General features: G+C 39.6%; 1 protein-coding gene across 1 annotated transcript in view; it reads left to right on the top strand.

Annotated features, from left to right (window-relative positions):
• Positions 1-12,194: 12,194 nt before the first annotated feature.
• vwde (von Willebrand factor D and EGF domains) overlaps positions 12,195-16,476 on the top strand; it is a 141,401-nt gene continuing 137,119 nt past the window's right edge. Inside the window, exon 1 of the mRNA XM_078422030.1 lies at positions 12,195-12,607. Within this exon, the coding sequence (XP_078278156.1) occupies positions 12,523-12,607 (85 nt within the window). The 5' untranslated portion in view covers positions 12,195-12,522. The remainder of the gene's footprint in view (positions 12,608-16,476) is intronic.

Here is a 16,476-nt window from a genome sequence, read left to right on the forward strand (position 1 = left end):
GCACTGTGTAAACGTACAGTCTTGGTATCATGACCTTGCTGACACCAATGCTCACTGTTTCTTGCAACAGGCAGGTGCCGAAGGACACTTAACTGAAATCAAATTTCTAGGTTAGTTCATTTAGACCATGAAAGATCCTTCTCTGGAATACAAAAAGGGAAAATGCTGCTCAAGCAGAACCTGTTGAGAATGAAACAGAATGAGTGTTTCAGAATGGCAACCATACATTTGAGTAAAGTTAAAATTGTAAGTGAATGAGGCACGAAAAAGGAGGGGGGAAAGTACCAAAGGGATGATCTGCAATAGGGTGAAATGCAGGCGGGGCTAAGTAAAGAAAAGATTGACAGTGCAGGCAAAAGATGATGTGATGGAATAAGAAGCAAAACACCTGATATATCTTTTGTTTCCTTAAACTGGGAGTCAACTGCAGTTGATAGCATTATCCACACCACAATGGACTACAACAAACAAAGCAAGGGCATATTAGTCCAAGAGAGGAAAACAGCCGTAAAAAAGGCAAAATAAAAATATTGTGTGGTTTTACTTTTCTCCAACCACTAAACTACCTTCAGTTTAAGTATATGATCTGTTCAAGTATTGATCATATTTGGCAGTTGTAGGTTTGCAGCATTTGATGAGGACAGAGTTGGTCTCATTTTATCTGATTATCCATGCCAATGCATTGCCACCAGATAAAATATCTGGTGCAGCCCAGGGGGTTTCTGAAATATATCTACTGAATTAGTCCAGGCATTTTCCCCCTTGCCCCACCAAAATGCAAGCCATATCTGAAGAAGGGTCCCAACTCAAAACATCACCAATCCATGTTCTCCAAGAGATGCTGCCTGACCCACAAAGTTACTTCAGCACTTTGTATTCTTTTGTATTTGCACCTGCAGTTCCTTGTTTCTACTTCTAAGTCATATCTTAAGTAGTGAAAGTGGATTCCACCTCATCTACAATTCAATCTGACCAAGTAGTACATTTCCAACCAGAGATAGACGCAAAAAGCTGCAGTAACTCAGCAGATTCAGACTGCATCTCTGGAAAAAAGGAATAGGTGACGTTTCAGACTGAGACCCTTCTTCAGACTGAAGGTTAGGGGTGAGGGAAGTGAGAGATATGAAAAGGTACATAGAACAAATGAATGAGAGATATGCAAAAGAACAAATCAAAGCCAGCAATGGTGATCAAGAAAAGGTGGAGCCCACAATTGTTCATTATTGTCTGTTGTCTGAAGAAGGATCTCGACCCAAAACGTCACTTATTCCTTATCTCCAGAGATGCTGTCTGATCCGTTGAGTTACTCCAGCTTTTTGTGTCTATCTTTGGTATAAACCAGCATCTGCAGTTCCTTCCTACACACTTCCAACCAGGGCATAATAATAATTTTAGGACCAAAGTTTCTATTTCAAAAACCTTTGTTTGTCACTAACACACTATAAAGATATATTGTATAGTATTGTATAGTATTGTATTGTATTGTAACACATTGTATCTGAACAGCCATTTGAATACACTACTAAAGTTGTTTCTCTTCCAAGGTAATTTTGAAGAATCTGCACTTGATGTTTTATATAAGATTTTTTTTTTGCTTTCTGCCCTAAAAATAAACTACCTGGTCGTTCTGTGCTCAGAGATTCCCATTAGCGGTACAAGCTTTAAAACAGCAAGTCCTTGCACACTCTGTAAATTGTCTGATCTATCAATAACAATTGCTAGAAGTTGTAACAGCTGGCTCTAATTTGCAAGCTGCAAGATACTGCCTGCTAGCTTAATTCATCAAAATCTGTGTGTGATAAAGCTATGATGATGAGGGGCAGCATGGTGGCACAGCGGTAGAGTTGTGCCTTACAGAGCCTGAGACCTGGGTACGATCCTGACTAAGGGTGCTGTCTGTACAGAATTTGTACGTTCTCCCCCATGACCACGTATGTTTTCTCCGAGATCTTCGGATTCTTTCCACACTCCAAAGATGTACAGGTTTGTAAGTTAATTGGCTTGGTATAGTGTAAAAATTGTCTCTAGTGTGTAGGATAGTGTTAATGTGCGGGGATCGTTGGTCGGCATGGACTTGGTGGGCCGAAGGGCCTGTTACAGTACAGTATCTCGAAACTAAACTAACGTGAACTCAAAGTTTAAGCTTCTTGCATAATCAAATACAAAATGGTCCCAACACAATGCTTTTTTGAATAGGTAAGTTTAATAATTTTGTTATAACATATTAAATTCTTGTGTCATTATTGTTAATAAAACTATTTGTCCACTTGAAATTACTTAGCGAGAACCTAAAAGAGCCAACAGAATACTTTATCAAATAGGATTTGAGGGCCCAAGCAGTCCATTTTTCTCCATTTGAGCTTCCACTCTTCTTTCTCCCCTTAACTCCACAAGCATAACCCTATATTATCTTCTCTCTTGTGTTCTTGTCCAATCACATTATAAATCTGCATACAATTCACTCCAGTCACTCCTACAGTACTAAGTTCCACATTTTCACCACTCTTTTGAGTAAAGAGGCTTCCTCAAATTCCCAGTTAGTTTTCTTGGTTACCATCTGATTATGTTGGTGTCTAGTTATGGTTTTGTCCACAATTATAATGTTCCCTCTACATCTAATCTATCAAAACTTCATGTTAATTTTAAAGTCCGTTGTGTCACCCTTTAGCATTCAGCTCTCTCTTGGAAGAGGATCAACATAACAGTATAACAGAGCTTTATTTGTCATTCGGTACCAAGGTACCGAACGAAACTACATAGCAGTCATACAAAAAAGAACACAAGACACATAACCCCAACACAAACGTCCATCACAGTGACTCCAAACGCCCCCTCACTGTGATGGAGGCAACAAAACTTCCACTCTCTTCCCCACGCCCACGGACAGACAGCTCGTCCCCAACCGACCCGCACAGTCCCCGCAAGGGGATGGAAGTCCCCGTGGCCGAGTCGCACCGGCCGCTGAAACGTCTCGCGGCCGAGCCGGGTGATGGAAGGCCCCGCGACCAAGCCTTGCGCAGCTAAGTCCCGTGGCCGAGCCGCACCAGCGATGAAAAGTCCCGCGGCCGAGCCGCACCAGCGATGTAAAGCCCCGCGGCTGAGCCGCACCAACGATGTAAAGCCCCGCGGCCGAGCCGCACCGGGCGATGTTAAGGCCCGCGGCCGAGCCGCACCAGCGATGAAAAGTCCCGCGGCCGAGCTGCACCGGGCGATGTAAAGTCCCGCGGCCAAGCCGCACCGGGCGATGTTAGGCCCCGCGACCGAGCTGCACCGGGCACTGTTAAGTCCAGCGGCCGAGCCGCACCAGCAATGTAAAGTCCCGCGGCCAAGCCGCACCGGGCGATGAAAGGTCCCGCGGCCGAGCCGCACCGGGCACTGTTAAGTCCAGCGGCCAAGCCGCACCGGGTGATGTAAAGTCCAGCGGCCGAGCCGCACCGGGCGATGTTAGGCCCCGCGGCCGAGCCGCACCCCGCGCCATGAGGAAGAGACCTAAAAGAGAAAAGTTTCCCCCACCCCCCCCACCACCCCCCCACCCACACCACCCACACCACCACCCCCCACACATACACAACCAAAAAAATACAAAAACCATCCCAACACCGACACACAACAAAAAAAAAAGGAAAAAAGACGAACAGACTGCTAGCGAGCCGCAGCCGTTAGGCGCCGCCACTTCCGCTTGTAAGCTATTGGTAGCTATTGCTGCACATTAAAGCATTGTTTCAGTTGTGGCTTGTGGTATTTTGTGTTTACCACAAAACATTTGAAATTCATGTTTGCAGGTGATCTTCTGTTGATTTGGTTCACTTTGCTCTTTTGTATTTGAATATAACATTTCAAAAAATCAGCTGTAAACATTATAAAGACTTTTTATATCCGATAATGCCTGAAGTGGGATGTAGAAAGGAAATCTATCAATTATTATATTTCATTGTTAATATATTTTCCAGTTGTTGTGTTCATTCATTCAAATGTCTTTAATTGTCATGTGGACTGACAATAGAATAATTACATTCTAACTTTTAGTGGCTTAACAGATCCATAAACACACTATGCACAGATAAAAATTATAATAATAATAAAAAATTAATAGCCATAATACTAGATAGCCATAATAGTGCAAAAAGCTAAAGCGTGTAGAGTAACTACAGACAGATCGTAGAAGTTCATAGTTCCTAAGGTTATTGTTGTGTAATGTTAAAAAGTCTCAGTTGCTGGGAAGGAGCTGTTCTTGAACTTAGTGATCATGATTTTCAAACTCCTTTGCCTTCTTCTCGATGGTAGAGTGATGTGAGAGTATGGCCAGGATGATGTGGATCTTTGATGAAACTGGCTGCTTCCTTGGGGTAATGCCTCATCTAGATCTCTTTGTTGAGGAGGTCCAGGACCAGGCAGTGACAATGGACCAGGCAGTGACAACCACTCTCTGTAATCTCCTTCAGACTGGGCATTTAAGTTGCTCAAAGCTGGCCATGATGCAGTCAGTCAGTGTGCTCTCCACAGTACAACTGCCGAATTTCAATTGTGTATTTGTTGACAAGCTGCATCTCCTCAATCTTCTGAAAAAGTAGAGACGTTGATGAGGATTTTTTTGTGATTGCATCAATGTGTTGGACCCAGGATTCATATTTTTACAAGTTTACAACAACATCAAGATCAGTTGGGAAGGTGGGCCAAGTAATGACAAATGGAATGTAACTCTGACAAGTGTGAGGCACTGCACTTTGGTAAGTCAAACCAGGAAAAGACTTGCACACTAAATGGTAGAGTCCTGGAGAGTGTTACAGAATGCAAAGTCTGCTGAAAGTGGCAGGTCAGGTGGGCAGGATGGTGAAGAAGGCATTTGGCATGCTTGCCTTCATTGGGAAGAGTATTGAGTATTAAAGTTGAAACATCATGTTGCAGTTGAACCTGTCGTCGGTGAGATGATACTTGGAGTACTGTGTGCAGTTCTGTCACCCAGCTACAGGAAAGTTGTCATTAAGTTAGAAAGATGCAGCTGAGATTCAGCAGGATGTTAGGTGGACTACCGACGAGTTATAGGGAGAGGGTAGATTGACCGGAACATTTTCCATATGGGCAGAGGATGTTGTGGGGTGACCTTATTGAAGTATACAAGACACATCTCAGAGTAGAGGATTCTAAAACCAGAGGGCATCGGCTTAAGGGGAAAGATTTAAGAGGCACTTCGGGGGCCACCTTTTCACTCAGATGGTTGTCTGTATCTGGAATGAGCTGCTAGAGGAAATTATAAAAGCGGATACAATTACGCCTTTGAAAAGGTATCTGGACAGATAACTGGATAGGTGTAGTTTAGAGGTATACGGGCCAAATGCAGGCGAGTGGCTCACCGGAAGGCCATCTTAGTTGGTATGGACAAGCTGGACCGAAGAACGTATTTCTGTGCTGTACTGTTCTGTGCTCTTTATGTTAACCTTCATAAGCAAACAGTAAGTCTTTTAATTTCTCTAACTTCTAATTCAAGCAAAAAAAATCAGTCTAGTACATTCTGATAATCTGGAGAGAAACTACACTCCAGTAGTTTAGCTAATGAATATTGTCAAAGCAGATTAATCCAATTTAGACAACCGTAGGTGTTGTGATTGTTGTTGAGCTCCTTATCAACTTGTTTGTTTAAAGCAGTCACTGGAGAAGGAAAATTTCAAACCTTTTTTATTACTGTATGGTTTTAATTAGAGATGCCTAAAGCACGCAGCAAAGGTCAGTTAAAGAAACTGATAATTGAAGTACGGGTTTGGTGCTTTAAGTAATCATCATAATGTATTTTGTGCTAATGTTAACATAACTACTGCACTAAATCTCTTGACAGATGCTTCCTTCATAATGTCAATTGTTTCAATCTGATGGGTTGATTTGTAGAAGATTTCAAATATGGTCTTCCCTCATTAATGCCATTGTTGCTAATGTGGACTAGAACTATTTTTGATTGATTCTGACTAGGGCAATTAAATTGCTGTTGCCAGACACTGAAAATTCCCACACTTATCGTGCAATTCAGTCCCCTGTCAGGTACTGTAATTTTGTACAACGTGCTTCATTGTCATCCAAATGCAATTTTTCATACACGTTGAAGATAAAACCAAACACTTTAATAAGTCATTAACTGATGAGACAAGTTAGGTTTAAAAAAAATAATTAAATTGCAGATAAATTTAATGGACACTTGGAACAAAGCACTTTCATAAGAAAGCTAAATCTTCTATCATTGTGATGGATTTGCATATTTAAATACTATCCATATTCCTCCTGTATCAATTGCTTGCAGGGAATGTACTGTAGACGTGGGGATGGACAAGCAAGTTTAAAGGATTGCTTTTATGCCTTAAGGGAGAAATGACTAGTGTAAGATTGTGAGATTCAGCAACTGAACCATACAATTTGGAATTATGATTAGTCTGTTTCCTTAGCTTGGAGAGACCAATGGTTGATACTATAGGACCTGCAGCAAAGGGTTATTTGTACTTGGTTTCAAAGGCTGTAGCAAATTTGTGGGATCATTAACTGAACAAAAATATTATTTTCCTTGTGAACAAGCAACCAAGCAGAGACAAGATATGTTCCATCATTATAACTCTATTATGAAAAGACATTCAGAGTTGAGATGTCTTTGACCCAAATTTTAACCCCATTTTTGGGTAGGGTTGACCAACAGTACATTCAAAATAAAACCACAGAACATATTATCCAGAAATGGCTCATTTCTTATCGTACAGTACAAATCACATGATGTTCACAGCAACCTTAATAAGGTTTTCCAATCCCAATCGTGGAATTGCGAACTATGGATGCTCGACACAATGAACAAGATGTGAGAGAGACCATTGGTGATTACATCCATTAATCTTGTGACTAGGTGACAATTAATGAAAAGTCCCCCATGTCTTCCTTGCTGTGAACATGAATGGCCTGGATCCACAGGGAAGCTGCCAGGTAGCAGCCAACCACAAAAGGTAATTATCGTTCAAGTCCTTGACTGTCTCCCACTCACTGAATCAGATCATATCAAATAAGCAGCGGCATGGTGGCACAACAGCAGAGTTGCTGCCTAACAGCGACAGACACCCAGGTTCGACCCTGACTGCAGGTATGTCTGTACAGAGTGTGTACGTTCTCCCATGACCTGTGCGTGTTTTCTCCGGGTGCGCCAATTTCTTCGCACACTCCAAAGACATACAGGTTTGTAGGTTAATTGGCTTTGGTAAAATTGTAAATTGTCCATGATGTGTAGGATAATGTTAGTGTGCCGGGATTGTTGGTTGGCGCAGAGTCGGTGTGCTGAAGGGCCTGTTCTCGCGCTGTATCTCTAAATTATATTAAAAACTAAAAAGCTCAAGTGCGCAGAAAAGATCCACAAGGAGGTTAGGTGGACTGGAGTGTTTGAGTTATAAGGCTGGGACTTTTTTTTCCCTGGAGCATTTGAGAATGAGGGGTGACTTTATAGAGGTATGCAAAACATGAGGGACATAGATGGCACAGGTCCAAGGTGAATGGATGCAGTCCTTTTCCCTGGGTGGGGGAGTCCAAACCTAAAGGCCATAGGTTTAAGGAAAGAGGAGTGAGATTTAAACTGACCTGAGGGGTAATTTTTCTACACAGAGAGTGTTGGGCATATGGATTGTGCTAGAGGTGGGTATATCAATACAACAATAAAAAAGCATTTGGACAGGTACGTGGAAAGAAAAACTTGAGAGGGATATGGGTAAAACAAAGGCAAATGGGATTAGTTTAGATAAACATCTTGATCAGCTCTGGCAAGTTTAAGATTGAAGAGGCTTTTTCACTGCTGAATAACTCCATGACTTTCTGACTTCATAAATTGGTTTAATTTAATGAACTTTTTCATTCAACTTGTAGCCTTCCCTATTTTTTGGCCACAGATGTATCCCTTTCCTCAAAAACTCAGTGGAATGATCTCATTTATAACTACTACCTATTTACTATTATACATTTAACTCTAACTACCCAATCTACGAACTAATCTGGCTTTCTGATCAAGATGCTTCTAACGCATAGACTCCTAATTTTAAACTTGGAACTTCACATTCAGCATGACAGTGAGAACTCTATCATTATTCTGATCAGTTTTTTTGCAGAGAATCATTAATTATGAAATTACCAATTAACCTTGCTTCATTACATAAAATCAGATCTGGTTGAGTCAACAGGATATTGCCTGAGGAACTAATCTCGTATGCATATCATAATTTCATCCTCAAGAATATTGGATAATCTTCAGTACATGTGCCCTACACATTCTCCTTTCCAGCCATTTCTTCATTGATAGTCTACCCCAAAATACAGTTGGGGGCATAGATTATATGCACCAGTGTTTCTTGGCCCTTGTTTGTCCTTATTTCCACCCAAATGATTCTACAGCCTGATCATCTGAGCCAATTACCTTACTCACTACAACCTAATGTCAACCATTATTAGACACGCGAAACTGCACATGCTTGAATCAATTATTATGTGTGTAAAACACTACTGCAAGCTCCTGTGGCTGCACCCTACCTTATGTTAGTACCTTATCCATTATATCTGTTTTTACAAGATGCCAAATACAATGCACTATTTTGTTCCCACACTTGGTCATCTGGCTACTTCATCTCTGTAAAACCCATTTGTCTAAATTTATGTCATGAATTTATCCAAGTAATCACAAATGCCTTTGATTTTTTTAAATGTGTAACTGTTTTTCATGCACTGTTTAAAACATGTAATTATTTCCCAGTTTGAAACCATTGCATCTGACCTTAATCTGTTCTATTTAACATGACAGCACCTCCACAAGGGGCATTGTGTGGAACTACAGTATCCTGAGATGCCCCACAGTATTTTGTTATCATTTTGTAAATTCCTGGAGAAAAGTAGATTGCAAACTTTAAGACTAAGTGTAACATTTCTGAATGGTGCAACTTGTATACTTCAGTATAATGGATGCAAAATACAAAAGTGCCACGTTGAGAATATTGAGTTTATGCTCATCAGATGATGAATCTTGGTGGAATTTTGTTTAAAAAGTAGTTTAATATGGCCAGCCAATTTCCCCGCTTCATTTCCAGCCAACTCTTGGTAAGAAATCAGTACTCTAATATTAAGGATAAAGCAGTGTGTTATAAGCTTTATGAGAGTCATCACATACCATCAGTAAGTGCTAGTCATTTTTTCAAACTACATAACATGCCGAACTCTCGCAATTGAAAGAAAAGGTTGATTATCTCTTTAGTTTAGTGATGCAGCGTGTAAACAGGCCCTTCAGTCCAACAAGCCCGTATCGACCAGTGATCACCCATACACTAGTTCTATCCTACACATTAGGGAAAATGTACAGAAGCCAAATAACTTACAAACCTGCACGCCTTTGGAATGTGGGAGGAAACCAGAGCACCCAGAGAAGCCCACATGGTCACAGGGAGAACATACAAACTCCATACCGACAGCACCCGTTGTCAAGATCAAACCCAGGTGTCTGATGCTGTGCAACAGCAACACTGCTTCCATGCCATTGAGCTGGGTCACTTTAACATCTAACCAGCAACATATTGCATTAGCATGAGCATTTGGTTGTAAAAATATAAAAGGAATAATCACTGCTGTGATGTACCTGACCTAAATATTAATTTGCACTTTCAAACATCTGCGATATTGATCAATCCTTTACGCAATTTTTCATGGTAGAAAGCCATATTGTCTCAGGCCATTCTGATACAATTTGTTTTGTGTATATATATTTACCCATTCCTTCCTTTAAGCTTCTTCTTATCAAGTCCACATCACAAGATTAGAAATTGTTCAGCCAGAGCTGAACACACTTCTTGGCATCTGCATACAATGGCGCTTTGTGCTTCTTGTGCTTCTTGCGCGTGGTGGTGGAAAGATTGGTGGAAACAGCGCTGCGACATGAATGCTCTTTCCTTAACCCCCTTTGTAAGCTGCCACAGCAGTTCCATTCTTTCATTTTCCCTGACATTTCTTAAACTAAAAACAGAAAATGGTACAAATACTCTGTACATCAAGCAGCATATGTGGGCAGCAGGAAAAGTGTTAAAGTATCTGGTCACTGAACTTTTAATAAATCGGGGAAAAAAAGTCAGAACCCCCAGTTTTGATCCTGATTTCTGGTGCTGTCTTTAAGGAGTTCTCCCTGTGACCACGTGGGTTTTCTCCAGATGCTCCAGTTTCCCTCCACACACCAAAGAAGTACAGGTTTGTCAGTTAATTGGCTTCAATAAGTTGTAAAAAATTGTCCCTGGTGTGTTGGATAGCGTTGGTGTACGGGGTGATCGCTGGTCGTCATGGACTCAACGGGCCGAAGGGCCTGTTTTCCGCACTGATCTATAAAGTCTAAAGAAAGGGGGAAAAAAACATTCCAAATCAACAAGACAAGACTAGAATATATTATTGTCTGAAGGGTGGTGGGTGTATGGAACAAGCTGCCAGAGGAGGTAGTTGAGGCAGGAACTATCCCAATGTTTAAGAAACAGTTAGACAAGTACATGGATAGGACAGGTTTGGAGGGATATGGGCCAAATGTGGACAGGTGGGACAAGTATAGCTGGGACATGTTGGCCCGTGTGGGCAAGATGGGCCAAAGGGCCTGTTTCCACACTATATCACTCTATGACTAAAATTCACCTAACCCATAGTAGTAGATCAACATTAACAACTTGTATTCAAATCGTTCATAGTTTTTCTACTTCGGTGACAAACAACTGTGTACTTAATCCAACCTTGGCTTTTTGGGCATCTGGAAAATCCTTAATTCCCTGATTTGGGATTTGTATCTTTAGGTTCGCAAATCTTTGTATTTGGATTTCCCTTTCTTAAACCCCTTACCGATTCACCTTCCTTTAATATTCACTTTAAAAATTTGCCTGTTTTAAAACTTTTAATTACACTTGGTAATATCTATTTTTTGACTAGTTCTTGACATTTGTGATCTAATCTTTGTGAAAAAAAAATTGCATGGTATAAATGTATTCCCCTTGGGCTTGAAGTTTTAATAACCAGATACATGCCATTGCAACAAAATAGATTCAACCCCAGGAGTTATTGTGTGCAAATGTTTGTGGATAACTATTAAAGGTAGCATGGAGATAATAAATTGGAGATGTCAATGATGTACGCCTAGAAGCCATTGGATTGATTAGGCAGTAATCATTGTATTCCTACAAGAACTTTATGTCTAGTCATAGTGGAAGGAATGGCAGGGGTGGAGTATAGGAACCCAGATCAGCAAAAGAGTGTTTATCAGGTGACAAGAATTTTCAAAAACTTTCACAAATAAAAATGAGGTTTGAGACTGTTTGTGAGGCTAAGGTTGTAAATTATTTATGATACGAATGATTCCAGGATCAAGGGGCTGATAATTATAATTGGGTGATCAGAATCTTCAGTTGGAAGTCTAAAGATCCAATGGTGTGCTTCAGGGAGTGAATAAATCAAATGAGGATTGAGATAGACAGAGGAATGCTGCAGAAGTGTGCCGGTGGAGTTTGCAAGGAGGATTAAAAGGAGTGGGGGCAGGGAAGGCAAGGTGAAGAGAGCACAGCAGCTGATAGCTTTGCTTTGTAGAGAAAGGATTCCATGAAATCTTAATATTTGGAATATATAACGTTGAAGTTCAAAACAAGATTACAAAAACTTGCAGTGGACTATTTCATCGTGAACAGAAAGCATCGAACTGGGAAAGCATGAAAAATGAGGCATGTTTTGGAGGTCTCAGGGTGGCTTTATAGCAGGGTTATAAACACTTTCCTTTTCAATGTATTTGCTTGTGGGGACTGGGAACTGAGCAATTGTTGCCCCAGGCAAGCGAGTTACTATCTCTTTAATCGGAGCCAAAAGTCTGCCCGATATTTATTCCGTGCATTGCTGTTCAGGATGTCCAAGCTGTGGCGCTGTGCTCTCTTCGTTAGAAGACATCGCTTTGCAATCTTCAGAAGGGAGCGATGTTGTACCTGATGATAATCCGCCGCAAAAAGTCCTGACTAAGGCAACCAATTTGGACGGTGATCAACTGAATCCCAAGGCTGAAGGAATGAAGTCTCTGTGCATATATATTTTTAAAGGCATTTATGAACCAGGTGCTCAGAAAAAAAAAAATGGGTAACACTAGAAATAAAAGGTGCACGCAGGGGGTCCTGAGCTTCCCGGGATCACGCCTGAGACGCCACCTCGCGAGTGCGCGCTCCCTGGTTCACGCGCACCTCTGAGCCCCGGGTGCTGGGCGGCGCGCGGCCGCTGTCCCCCTGCCCATTGACTCCTCCCCCGCTCCCACTCCTCGGACCGCCAGCGCCCGGGGAATCCTGCAACACAAGCTGCAACACAAGCAGAGAGCCGGAGTGCTGGAGCAGGCTGTCGGTGCTGCCACCCGGGGAAACAAAAAAAACTCAGCCCCCAGCAGCGGCTATAAGCTTGGCGCCTTTTCACCCACTCTCCAGAAATCACCTTAAATGCCAATTGCCGCGAAGAAGACAAAAAATAAAATACAATTGACGAATGACAATGGCAATAAAAATGCTCCAGGCTTGTTGCATTTGCTGGACTTTGCTCCAATTCATTCACGAGGTTTGCTGTCAATTGGGTAAGTGGCATGTAACAGATTTAAAGTATAAAACAGTAAGGCTTAATAACTAACATTGGCACTATTTAAACTGGCTGCAAGTTGTCCACGTTTGATTTTCAGATGACTATAAAAGGTGTAGCCTTCTGTGTTTTCTAAATTAATTAGTCTACGATTATCGCATGTCTTTGCTAACTAGGAAATTGTATTTCGAGAAAGTCTGGTTAATGTCATTAAGATTGAGATATCACCAGGCAGTCAAGTCACGTTGTATCCAGTACAAACGAATCAATGTAAATCGTAATTTAAAAAAAATCTAAATGAAACAATTGCATGCATTGTTTTCTTATTGTATTTCGGACCGATTTATCACTTGCTGGTCACAAAGATGTTATCTGATAACAAGTTTGATATTAATTTGCAGCGTATCACACCAGGTCTAAGATACTCAACCGAATTCAGTGCATGTGAACGCAACGTCAAAAGAGAATTTTTAGAAATAGTGCAGTTTTTAAAGAAACCTTTATATTTTTTTAGGTGGTAGTGTCTCATTGAAGCAAAGTTTCCCCCCTCTTATTTATTCTATGCAACTCGATCTTTATGGTTTCACTGTGTCGGATATTTTCTTTCAAATGATAACTTATTTGAAAAAATGCCATAAATAACCAAACATGCAATGTCTATTTTAAGTTGCTATGTGGTCTTGTCTCCAGAATTTAAAGTATATTTAACATTCGTATTACGTGTGATGCTTTTGCAAGGGATTTTTAATGTGTAGATTTGTAAAAATAACATTGACATTTTATGCACATTTTTATTTATCCCCACGGACGAAGAAGAAATTGATAATACGTGGAAAGTGAAGTCGCAACACAAACGATGTGATTAACTGGTTCCCTAATAATATGTTTTATTGACTGCAATATTTTTCTTGACATGTTGCACACCACAGCTCTTTGTGTTTAAGTATTTGCAGCAGTGATGTACAGTGTAGAGATTTATTGCTACAAGGATTCGCTACATTTTCTACATGAACAATTTTCTTCCTGGATGTTAAATCTTTACCAAAATCTTTAAAGCGGTTCAAAGGTCTAAGTGCCAAGTGCACTTGACAATAATGAACTAATAACAATAATAATCATGCTGACTTCTGGTATGTAAAACCAATAAGCCTTGAGCAGTCAAATAATAGTTTTGAGATTGAAGATTTTGAGACTATTGGCCATTTATTATCAACCCATCTAGTTTACATGTGAGCATTCCAGAACTAAACTGGATTCCTTAGCTTTCGCTTACAACGACTTTCCTGGGCTGTTTTCAGTTGTGTAACATATAAAGCTGGCTCGTATTTGCAGCATTGATTTTAATCGATGGAAATGGTAAAAGAATACTGTAAACATATAATCTATTTTTAAACCTGCTAAATACTCCATAGAAGAAAATGTTTATGGTATAGATCAGTGTAATAACTGAAAAAATGAAAGCAGTAATGAAAACTAAAAAACCTTTTACTGTACTTCAATTATGTTATCACATACAACTGCAATTTCAGATATCAACACATTGAGCCGTCTTTGCTTGCCTGAAGGCATTGTTTATGCCAACATACTTTGACCAATGTGAAGTGTTTCCTGAGCTCCCCAGTGAGGATAGTTATGTGTGTTTGTGTGTGCATACTATTTTTGCTTCTTCAAACATACTCTTTGCATCATGACAAGCATTTTAATAAATTTGAATTGTACTTTTGCTTTTCATTAATGCTGAGGCAGTAAAACAAATCCAGCCAGATATTAAAACAGCGTTTTGTCAATCTGCAAACTATACTCAGCTTTACCAACCTCGCGCATCGTATCAATAATGTGCTACTGAAAATAATAAACCTGCAATAGTTTTGAGAATTTTTTATTGTTGAATCATTAAACAATGTCAAAGAGACACAAAGTGTTTGAATAAAGGACAACTTCTCCATAAAATTATGGAAAAGCATTTGATTTTAAAGGATTGACTGACTAAGGTTAGTTTTCTTCTTAATTCCAGTAAATTGTGTTACATATTTACGCGGGTAATTTAGTCAGTCTAATAAAAAATAATTGCTCTAAATATTTACAGGAACTTTTATTTACTGTATTAATTTGGAAAAGGTTATATGTGCTTTATATATGCTTTTGCAATTAGCTTCTATTTTGTATGGTAGAATGAATATCTGTTCATCTCCTTGAATGATTAGCAGAACATTATATTTTGTAACTATTTGAAAAGACTCAGGCATTTCAAAGATATTTATTTTTGCTTCTTTGTGAAATAATGTCACTGTGGCCTGGTTACTATAAATCTCAGTTGATAGTATGTCGTTTTTTTGAAAAAGGTTATCAATCTGAAAAATTGAAACTGAAGACATGCAATAATGTTAGAATTCTTAAATATGTCCGTAAATTGAAAGAACAAGGCTTTATTCTTTCTCCTTTTTAAAAATAGAGGTGAATTAGGATGGTCGTCACTGAATATAATGAAAGCTGTAATCCTTTTATTTTTCAGATGCCATTTCTATATATTCATTTAAAGTGAACTTTTTCCATCTTATCAATAAGAACAATGCCCAAGATTATTGTAAATTATCTCAATCTGTTAAAGATAAATTATTCAATTCAGACAGTATGATAAAACCCAGGACGCAAGTGCAAATCATTTAAATATTAATTTATTTATGGAGAGGGGGAGGGGAATAAGTGACAGGTGGTGTGTTCTAGCAATATTAAAATATTGTCTGCTTACTGCCCAAATGGTCGAAGAACGGTCAAAATGGTCCAAAGAAAATTAAACAATTATTTTCTTAGAATTCATCGGTTGCTTTTCAAGGCATTCAGTCTCTCATGTTGACAAGCCACCATTTACAGACTTCACAGCAGTTTAACAATTCCTGTGATAGAGGAGATTTTCTGCAGGGAGGAGAGATATTGGTGTCTCAGTCCAAAGTGAATGAGAATTGTAACACTTAAACCATGGGAAACTTTTTTAAAAGTAGACCTTTATCAGTAATGCGAATATGCTCACAACCTGTTACAACCCTTTTCTGGAAGAAAGGGTTTTTAATTTTAGTAGGATTGAGACAGTAGAAGCTTTTATTTTAGTTATGCCAGTCAAAAAATACTATTTATACACTCAATTTTAGTGAATAAGTTGATATTGGATTTCCAATTTTTTTAGGTTATGTCTTTATTTACTTTTTCGTGAAGCTTAAGGAAATAATATCGTCCATTTTTTTAAAGCTGCCTTTTTTTTATCAGGTTCGTATCTTCTGCTATATCCCTAACTCTGCTGAACCTAGCTCATGATCATTGAACTATTGTTATTTGACTTGATCTTCACCATCTTCTCAAAGTTGTTCTTTTCTTAAAAAAAGATTTGTCTTTAACATGTGCCTCATCGCCTCCCCCAGACTGCTTCAAGTCTATTTGTATCGCCTTCAATAGAGACATCAGAAGGATGAATGGAGGTATGCTGAGGTACAGTGGAAGCAGGAATGTTTGGAAGCAGGAATGAGCCTGGCTAGAAGAAACAAGGTTATGCTTTGTGCAAAAATGTTTATTTTGGAATTGATGCATAAAGTTGTACAGGAATTCTGACCACACATGAAACATATTGCCGATGTGTTGGTTTTGTAGAACTGTACTTCAATTGGACCTTCCTCAGAAAATGTTAGAAGATGTGCAAAAAGACAACATTAACTAATAGTAGGCAGGCAGGGACTGAAGGATGAAAGGTCTTTTAAAGCAAGGATGTAGAAAAGATAAACTAAGAAACCATGTCTTCTAAAAGTGCAAAACGTTAGAGAGGTTTTATGATGGGCAATATTGTAAGATAATCTATCTTGGTTTACAGAAGTCCCTGGC

The sequence above is a fragment of the Rhinoraja longicauda genome, chromosome 2, assembly GCF_053455715.1.
Source record: "Rhinoraja longicauda isolate Sanriku21f chromosome 2, sRhiLon1.1, whole genome shotgun sequence".
Classification (NCBI taxonomy): Eukaryota; Metazoa; Chordata; class Chondrichthyes; order Rajiformes; family Arhynchobatidae; genus Rhinoraja; species Rhinoraja longicauda.